This window comes from Euleptes europaea, chromosome 11 (genome assembly GCF_029931775.1).
Source record: "Euleptes europaea isolate rEulEur1 chromosome 11, rEulEur1.hap1, whole genome shotgun sequence".
Lineage (NCBI taxonomy): Eukaryota > Metazoa > Chordata > Lepidosauria > Squamata > Sphaerodactylidae > Euleptes > Euleptes europaea.
This window is the reverse complement of record NC_079322.1, coordinates 6,121,275-6,131,460: the sequence shown is the minus strand read 5'-3', so window position 1 is coordinate 6,131,460 and position 10,186 is coordinate 6,121,275. Positions and strand designations below refer to the sequence as shown.

Genomic DNA, 10,186 nt, shown 5'->3' with positions numbered 1-10,186 from the left:
CTGCTCTTCAAGAGCCGGGCGGAGGCGCCGACTTCACGGGTCGCGTCAACGGCCGGAAGAGCGGCCCGAGCCGGCTACCCTGGGGCTCGCGCAGAGGCCGCCCCTGCCGCGCCGCTTCCGGCCTCTAGGGGGCGGTCCTCTGATGCGCGTGGGGGGGGGGAGGCGACGCACCAATCGCCGCTTGGAGGGTTCGCCTGTCAGTCACGCCTCTTGCGCCCTGCGGCGAATCAGCGGCCCGGCTGCTTTCCCCGCCCCTCTCCCCCCGGCGGAAGCGTCGTGGTGCCACGTCCTGGCGCAGGCGCGGGGCTGCTGACGCGGCTGACAGGGAGGCCGGGGGCGAGCGGAGCGGCGGCGGCTGAGGCGCGTCAGACCCGGTGCGGGGCGGCCGCGAGGATGAACTTTCTGCGGGGCGTCATGGGCGGGCAGAGCGCCGGCCCTCAGCCCTCCGGCGCAGAGACGGTGAGTGGGGGGGGGGGCAGGGCCGGTCACGGAGGCCCCCCTGGCCGGGCCCCCTGCCCCGCGCACGCAGCAGAACAGGTTCAGACATTCGCACTTGTTGCTTGTACGTGAACTGCCTCTTCGACGCGTGCGTGTTTGTTACACGCGTTTGCAGGCGACCTGCTGGCTTCATGCCTTACGTTACTTCAGCTGTGCACGTGGGAAAGCTCTCGGGGGTCTCCTTTAAGTGAGTTTCCGAGGGTCGCCGCGTTGGGCTGCGGCGGGACAGCTGGACGCGAGTCCAAGAGTGCCTGAGAGACCAGCGAGATTCCTTGAGGCTGTGAGACAAATACCCAAGACAGGAAGGTTTGAGTCCGGGAAGCTCCTGTCCCGGCGCTCCCCACCCCCCACCCCCCCAAAAAAAGCCTCGGCGGGCCTCTGAGGTGCTGCTGGACTCTTAAGAACACAAGGAAGGGCCCTGCTGGACCAGACCCAGGCCCATCGAGACCGGCAGTCTGTTCACACAGTAACCAACCAGGTGCCTCCAGGAAGCCCCCAACAAGACGACTGCAGCAGCGTTATCCAGACTGCGTTCCCCAGCACCTGATATATTCATTTATTTGTTCAATTTATAACCCACCCTTCCCGGCCAAGACCAGGCTCAGGGCAGGGAACATCATTAAACATATCAAATATAACAAGCCTGCTCCTCTGATCTTGAAAAGAATAGGTATGCATCATGACTAGTAGCCATGAATAGCCTTCTCCTCCATGACACATGTCCACTCCCTTCTTAAATGCTTAGAACATAAGAACATAAGAAAAGCCCTGCTGGATCATACCCAGGCCCATCGAGTCCAGCAGTCTGTACACAGTGGCCAACCAGGTGCCTCTAGGAAGCCCACAAGCAAGACTCAAATCTTGGTCTTCCCCTGCTAATGTGCTGTGCCAAGGAGTTCTGGTAGGGTGGCCAACTTTTCCACATTTTTGTGCTACGTTTCCAATATATGTCTAAAAACTTAATACATGTTGGCCTGTGGAGCTGTAGAATGCCTTAGCCCAGTGGTTCCCAAACTTTTTGAGTCATGGAGCACTTTTCAGAAGAGAAATTTGTCACGGAGCACTAATTTTCACCTAGCACCTATATACTAAACCAAATGACAGTTGTATGGATGATGGAAGGTAGTTTAAGTTTTATTTCATTCAAACTTTTCGTTTTCTCCACTAATTTCACTACATGCACAAAAAACAACAAAAAACATAAATAGGGCCAATATGATGGATGACAGACGGCAAACTTTGATTTTGGTACAATGAACGCTGACTAGCCCTTTATAGTTACTGCTTCGTAGCACACTGCAGGAGCTAAATAATTTCTACACAGTTTATGGCTGCAAAAATTAACAATTTTGAGATCTTGTCACATTTATTTTATTTATTTTTCTTTCCAATCTCTTCACCGAGCACTAGGAGGTGTTTTGCAGAGTACCAAGTGCTCCATGGAGCACAGTTAGGGAACCTCTGCCTTAGACAATAGCAGCCCTTCTTTGCCCTGCGCCTTTATATCCTTGCAGGACCTGCCATGTTGGTGCCTGGCGAGTGGTGGCCAGCAGTCCAGGTTCCCAGTCCCTGTGCCCCCATTCCCCCACCTCAGGCAGGGACCCATCTGTGTTGTGCTGTGTGGCTTCTCCAGCACCCTCACCCAGGTCCAAACCCTTTCTCTTACCGATTCAGCTGCCACACTTTCACTTTCATCAGTCTCAAGTGTGGCCTCTCTTATCTTTTCAAACCACTGCTACTCATAGTTTAAAGTATTTCTGTACAGTGGATGTTAGAAGAAGAAAAATAGTTGGTTTTTATATGCCAACTTTCTCTACCACTGAAGGGAGAATCACTTTCCCTTCCCCCTCCCCACACCAGACACCCTTTGAAGTAGGTGGGGCTGAGAGAGTGTGACTAGCCCAAGGTCACCCAGCTGGCTTCATGTGGAGGAGAGGGGAAACCATCCTGTTCACCAGATTAGTGTCCACCGAGGAGTGGGGAATCAAACCCGGTTCTCTAGATCAGACTCCACCTCTCCATACCACCACTCTTAACCACTACACCAAGCTGACTCCCCTTCAGCAGGTCTTAAGTTACTGATAGGGTGAACTAGGCTGGCAGATTCAGCATTACTAAATTCTTCTGCATTTATATATTACAAAAATTGATACGTCTGATAATGCCGCACAAGCTGTTGTTGATATTCTTTGGTTTGTCTACCAAACTTGTTCTCATGTTAACTTCTAAACAGCTGGGATGATTCACAGAACTCTTCTCATCCCAGATACACAAAATCAACACAGCTAAGATTAGACACCATAGTCTCCATGACATACTGGTGTTACTTTTACAGTATAACCTATAATTATGTTCTAATTGACTTGCTTAAAGTGTCAAAAACAATTTTTCAAATTAAAGGTAATATGCAGGTAGGCCCTCCGGTGGTAGCCATAGTAAAGCAAACCTATTAAATATTAAATTAATCACAGTGCACACTCTTCTCTCCCCCACCTCCTGGAATTTAGAGCCCCCTGCCTGGTTGATCTTTCTAGAAGGCTGACTACAAAATGAATGTGCTTCAAAGCACCTTTATTCTGCTGAGTCGATTCTAACAGTGTTTGATTGCTGCCAGTATACTAAATATTTCTAAAGAAGATATTAATGTTTATCTGCTAGATGATCTTGAATGGCTATTGCACAGGCTTTGTTGTGCAGCTATGAAACAGAAGCCAAAATAATGACATGTAAATGAGATTTCTCACACAGATGTTACTAGTTCTCTTAAGTTTTAGTCAATTTAATTTATTTATTTATTTCAATCCCCACCTTTTTCCATAATGGGGATCCAAAGCAGTTTACATTGTTCTTTTTCCCTCCATTTTCTCCTCACAACAATCCTGCGATTTGGCTGAGACAGTATAACTGACCTAAGGTCACCCAGCGAGCTTTCATGGCAAAGTGTGGATCGGAGGCTGGGTCTCTGAGATCCCGCTCAGACACTGGCTTGCAAGCACGCTGCCAAGAACTGAAAAAGTGAAGGTTGCTGCTCTTAACTCCATTGTTCTGTGATGCAGTATTCTTGTTTCTAGGCAGAGCTGGCTGGAAATTATCTCTGTGCAGAAGCTGCATTAGAGCAAAACATGTATGACCTTTGATCGTATGAACCTGTCCAAGCAGGAATAAACAGCTTTTTATTCTGACTGATCATCCGTTGGCTGTTTGCCATCTTTTTTTAACTGTTAAAAATTAACCTCCACCCTTGCATTTGCTTAAAAACGTAAAAGAGGTATATTCTCAAATCTTCTGAGACCTAAGATCATACTTTTCTCACAGCACCTCTTTGGAGTAAGACAGAAGGCATGTAATGACAGGCAATCCAATGAGCTTCATGGTAGAGAGAGGATTTGAATCCAGGGCTCCATCATTCCAGTCCAACACTGTTATTCCACACTGTTTTGTTCACCAAACATTTAACAAACATTTTTATTTCACTGCTGGTAGAGTCTAGAGATGTTAGATAACCTGATGTTTCAGTTTGCCAGCTGTCAATAGGTTGCAGCCAACACTGTATTCAAACAGTTTGCATATGTCCTTGCTTGTGTGAAAAAGCTGATTTCACATGCAGTTCTCTTACTGCTTTGCTGTACTTCCCCCCACATCTGCCATTGCCAGTCCCCCTGCCTGCTGTTCACCAAATTATTTAAGTGCATAAAACTCAAAGATGTGAAACATTTCCTTCTGTCTCATGTATCGGTGACCTGATCTTAGAGGGGCAATGGTTTAGCATCTTCTTGGCATATAGAGGGTCCAACGTTCCGTCCCCAGTGTCTTAGTTTTAGAAGGATCAGGTAGTAGGTGATGTGAAAGGCTTCCACCTGAGAACGTGAAGAGCTGCTGCCACTCAGAGTAGATAATACTGACCTTGATGGACCAGTGGTCTGATTCAGTATCAGCCAGCTTCATGCGTTTATGTATTCCTGATATGAAAGACAGTTGAGAAGTGCCTTGCCCTGGTTGACCCCAGTTCTAAACTGTTTTCTGCCCTAAAGAACAACAGTCCATTTATGAAACAGGCTGCCTCTCCCTTATACTGTCAACAGGCAGTATATATACTGTCAACCTTTCTACTGCTATGAACCTATTTCTTTTAGCACATTTTTATGTCATCGTTTCTCCCAGACGTTTGGGGAGGGGCATACATCCATCTCCTATATTTATTAAAGTTATATTGGTTAATGTTTTTGGATGATAAAACCATGAAAACATGGTCAGATGCTTACATTACTTCAATATTAAAAACTAGGAAGGATGCTTCTAAGTTCTCAGAATATAGGCCAATTTCATTCTCAATACTGACAGCAAGATACTAGCATCAGGATTGGCTAATTAAGCAAAGAAGGCGCTAATCAAATGGGTTAGAAGGCAAGACAATCTGTTAAACTTGGTGAAAGCAACAGGTATCTGTAGCTTTTTATTTTCTAGAGGCCAAAAGTTGTTTGATCATGTAAATTGGGACTTCATTGGAGAAACACTGAAGCATTTTGGGTTACATCAGAGAGCATAGTCACTAACCATATGTATTTTTCTGGCAAGGCCGTAATAAAGTTTGTTGTTGTTGAGAGCATAGTTTTTCTTCTCAGGACATTTTCCTTCAAAATTCCAGGTATTGTTTGAAGTGAGACAAGGTTGCTGTTTTATCATCATTGTTATTTGATCTCTGCATTGAATGTCTGTCTAGTACTGCTCATACAGCTACAACCTTGAGCAGAAAATAAAGGAATAAAGTAATGCCTTGCTTGGTATTTAATTATTGCCCCTTTAAATTTTGCCATGGACAGAGTAACAGAATCATTTATATCTGATAATAGCCACACCACTTGCGCCCTTAAAAGCGCCAGATGCCTCATTGGACATTTCCATAATTTTAAATAAAGGAGTAATTAAACTAGTCCCCAGCTCATTAAATATAGGACACTATGATCATATGTTCAGTAGTTTCAACTTTGTAATGGCAGTAAAAATAAAACAAGACGCTTGCCTTGAACTCTGGTTTTAAGGGTAGAAGCACGTGTGTGTAAAGTGCCATCATGTCGCAGCTGACTTATGGCGACCCCAGCAAGGGGCTTTTGAGACAAGTGAGAAGCAGAGGTGGTTTGCCATTGCCTACCGCTGCGGAGTCTTCCTTGGTGGTCTCCCTTCCAAATACCAGCTCTGCTTAGTTTTCAAGATCTGCTGAGATCAGGCTATACCAATCCCACCTTCCCTCCAAGGGTAGAAATAAAGAGACCAAATTATTTCTTTATGCAAGTGATGTAGTCTTTTCAATTAAGACTTTAAGGAAAGGGTGATGAGAGAGAATAGAGATAGGTAGTAAATTTACTGACCGTATTGCTAAGAAACACAAAAGGGAAAAAATTGAACAAACTAACCAAAAATGGTCATCTTGGTGAGACAGGGGCATTCAATCTTCAGTTACCATTCAATGTGATGAAAGGGGGAAATCACAGGCAGACAGCTAGAATGCGCAGAAGTAATCAACATGATTTAATCATAGGACTAAGGGGAATACAATGTCCCTTTACAAAGTGGGGAGGGGGAAGAGAAGAGAGCTATGAGGGAAAGATACAGGTGACTGAAGACTACGAAAAATACAGATGTTTATAAAGTTATGCTTACACAAATAATTTACATTTATATTGTGTAAATAAACCGTGGTGGTCAAATATGAATCATTATTAATTTATGTCTATTTTACCACCAGCTTGTATATGTGTGTTCTGGTGCACTACAGATATAAAATATATACCTGAAAATAACTAACAAAACTGATAACCCTACGAAAATGTTAAAACAATACTTATAACTCATTCTAGGATGAAGGCGAGGAAGTAAAAAGGGGGGGGGGGGAGGAAAAATGCCTTATGAAAATTACAGCAGTTGGAGGGATTCTTCTGCTGTAGATGGCCTGTTGAATTTTGTAAGACAACTTGATGCATACCACATATGGATATTTGAAGAAATATTCAAAGTTCTTCTGCCTAGCTAGAATATTTGCTCGCTGAAAATTTCTTGTTTTGTTTACCACCTATTTAGGGAAATTTTGAAATAGGGAAAGAGGTATGTTTCCAGCTCTCAAGTGAAGAGGATGCTCAGCAGAGAAATGTAGCAGTTTGAAAATTAGTGACCTGGCCGGGTGTTTTTGTGGAATCAGGAGCGGGCCCCTCTCCTAAGGATCTGTGAGCTCTTTCAATATCTAAAACATACCTCTCTGGCAAGTCCATTACAACTTCCGTCTCTTTCTTCCTCATTAATCAGTTTAGATTTTAATTTTTAACCATCTACTCGCAGTTGTAAATGTAGAGGCTATCTTCAATTCTGGGTTCAGCCTCATCTAGTTCAAGGCCTTTTAAAGTCACTAGCATATTACACTCAGAACAAAGAGTTGCCTGCCCTTCTTTAATTTGTTTGGTATCTTTGGCAACTTCTCTGAGTGTGAAAAATATGTTATCTGAGTTAGGACTGTTAACTAGCCCAGAAAGAGAGGTCTTCCTCCATTGCTGCAGGACCTGGAGGGCTTTTCGTGAGCCTTTTCCCTCCTTTTGCCATTTTCTTCCAAAAAAAGAAGCCGTCTCTGGGAGTAGGTATCACAGAGTAGGTATCACAGTCAAGAAAGAAGTTGAGAGTGACAATTCCCCTTAAAAAGATAAAGACTTCTTACTGAAAAGGGCCAGATGTCAAGCTATATCCCCAAACTCACCAGGAACACAGATATGCAGCCATTTTTGTGGCGATCTCACAGTAATACTGATGATCCCAATTTCTGGCTATAAAATAAATTTAGATTAGTCAGTTTTGATGTGAACCGAGATGTCGAAGGCAGAAACGGAGTCAGTTGCTACATTTACCAGCTCAGTGTAGAAAACAGAAAATATATGTTATTTTGGCATTAGTTATTCTGTGGACATGGGAGTTTTATACATAGGTTAATAACTTCTTCTCTTATGCACGAGCTGAACTCTCTCAGTCAGCCCTGCCCCCTCGGATATAGTCACACCATTCAGTCAGACCACACGGCCCTCATCCATTCTGGGCCCCCCCCCCCGCATTTTAAACCACAGCAACACACATATAACACCCCACATTAAGACACAGAAATGTCTCCTTCCTCTCCTTCTTTGGAGGTTTTTAAGCAGAGGCTAGATGGCCATCTAACAGCAATACTGATTCTGTGAACTGAGGCAGATTGTGAGAGGGAGGGCAGGAAGGATTGCGTCAGTGCCTGGCTCTCGTGGCCCTTTCTTACATACCCAAGGAAATGCCAAACGCCCCTTTGGGGTCAGGAAGCAATTTTCCTCCAGGCCTGATTGGCCAGGGATCCTGGAGGGTTTTTGCCTTCCTCTGGTCATGGATTAGGGGTCACTGAAGAGTGGGGGGTAGAGGTAGGTGTGAATTTCCTGCGTTGTGCAAGGGGTTGGACTAGATGACCCTGGAGGTTTCTTCCAACTCTGTTTCTATTATTTTTATGAAGTACAACACACACACAAATATTTGTATGGCAAAATGCCTCAGAAATTAGAATCATAGAGTTGGAAGGGGCCATACAGGCCATCAAGTCCAATCTCCTGCTCAATGCAGGATCAGCCTAGAGCATCACTGACAAGTGTTTGCTGCTTAAAAGACTGCAAGAGTGGGGGAGCTCACCACCTCCCTAGGCAGCTGATTCCACTGTTGAACAACTCTTACTGTAAAAAAATTTTTCCTAATGTCCAGCCGGACCTTTTTGCATGAAATTTAAACCCATTATTGTGAGTCCTATCCTCTGCTGCCAACAGGAAAATCTCTTTGCCTTCCTCTAAGTGACAGCCCTTCAAATACTTAAAGAGAGCAATCATGCCCCCCTCGACCTCCTCCAGACTAAACATTCCCAGGTCCCTCAGCCTTTCCTCACAGGGCTGGGTCTCCAGGTCCCTGTTCATCCTCATCACTCACCTCTGCACTTGGACCATTCTGTCCACGTCCTTTCTGAAGTGATGGTGCACTTACTGCAGGTGACTGGAAATGGTCCAGGAGCGTTCATCATCACCCTCCAGGTGGATTTTCCACTCTAGAAATACCTTGGTTTATCACTCTAACCTGAAACTTGCAGACCTGACCAAATATTTACCTAAGCCAAAAGGGATAACACATAAAGCAATGTAAAAGTTTCTTAACTACTTAAAGGGTCCCCAGGCTAAGGGCCACAGGCTCACGCCTCTAGCGAGGAGGAGCCTTGCAATTCAGAGGCTCACAAATTATTAAGATATTGCCGAAATTTGTATTTTTATTTTTGGCCTTACTGCTCAGAGTGCCCCAAAGATTACTGAAGAAGAGTCAACGTGTTTTTGACAGGTTTCTCTTGGGGTGGGGGTGGGTAAGAAACCCAGAGTACAAAATGAAATTTGGTAGGCATCCTGTGGAAAAGGAGGCCTTGCTGGTTCTAATGTAGTCAGCTGTTACTATTCAGCAGCGCTGGTGGCGTTGGCATAGTGGTTGGGGAAGGATGTGATGTCCGGGAATTAGAGCAAAGAGGAATATCAGTTCCATTGAATATATGGACATGGCGAGATCCTAAATACACAAAGGGTTGCTCTTTTTCTTAATTCAAATCAGAGCCTGCTCCTGCTTGAGCCTTGTTATATTTAAAGGATTATTTGTTTTTATCATACCATGTGCTGAATTGGCTGTGATTTATTGTAAGCCTTGGTTCCTGCTTGGAGGGAGAAAGGCAGATTAGAAGCATTTTTAAAAGAATAAGTCTGCCTGCAGATTAACAACTCTTAATTCTGGGTTTTGTTTTGCTGCTAGTTCTAGACTTTATGCAAAGTCTAATTGCATTTTGCTTGGGTAAGCTTGTGTACGGACTTGTTTTGGCCCTTTAACTGTTAATGTGCTATGATTTTTACTTTTAGTTTTGGAGAGGAAAGTAAAACTTAAGAATTAAGAAATTCAAGATAGAGCAGAAAAATATAAACCTCAAATGGTGCGTGCTTTTATTTACTGTATTTATAGCCTACCGTTTTCCTCTGACATTCAAGGCGGATTACAAAAAAAAAGTCAGACAGGTAAATGAATTGTCTTCTCGTACATTAATAAAACTGACATGGCTACTGAGTTCCTCTGGGCTTACCATCGCCACATTGGATATTCCTTTACTTGGTGTCAAAGGGGGAAATGTTACTAATGCTCTTTCTAATTTGGATTCTGTGTTCCCCTTCTAGATTCAGAAACTATGTGACAGAGTAGCATCCTCAACCTTACTTGAAGATCGTAGGGATGCTGTGCGTGCACTTAAGTCGCTTTCAAAGGTCTGTATGCTTTGTCCTATATATGAAGATTCAGCAGCACGTGGAGTATAAATTAGGAGCACCTCCTGCTGTCTCTCTCAGGTTCACCAACTGGCCCCTTCTCTTGATAGTGCTGACCTTGCTGCAGTGATCTGTCACTGTAGCCGCGAGGTTAGGTTATTTTAATGTGTCAGGCCTGGCCTTGAAAATTATTTGAACACTTCAGTTGGTACAGAATGAGGGTGCAAGATTATTGACTGGTTTATACCAGTATGATCACATGATGCCTGTGCTTCAGCATTTTCACTGATTACCTGTCTGATCCTGGACTCAGTTCAAGTTCAGGGGACCTTTAAAGCCCTCCATAGCCTGGGGCTCTCATA

General features: G+C 44.3%; 1 protein-coding gene across 1 annotated transcript in view; it reads left to right on the top strand.

The window, feature by feature from the left end:
* Positions 1–393: 393 nt before the first annotated feature.
* Positions 394–10,186, top strand: part of USO1 (USO1 vesicle transport factor) — a 65,234-nt gene continuing 55,441 nt past the window's right edge. Inside the window, exons 1-2 of the mRNA XM_056857307.1 lie at positions 394–459; positions 9,738–9,824. Of these exons, the coding sequence (XP_056713285.1) occupies positions 394–459; positions 9,738–9,824 (153 nt within the window). The remainder of the gene's footprint in view (positions 460–9,737; positions 9,825–10,186) is intronic.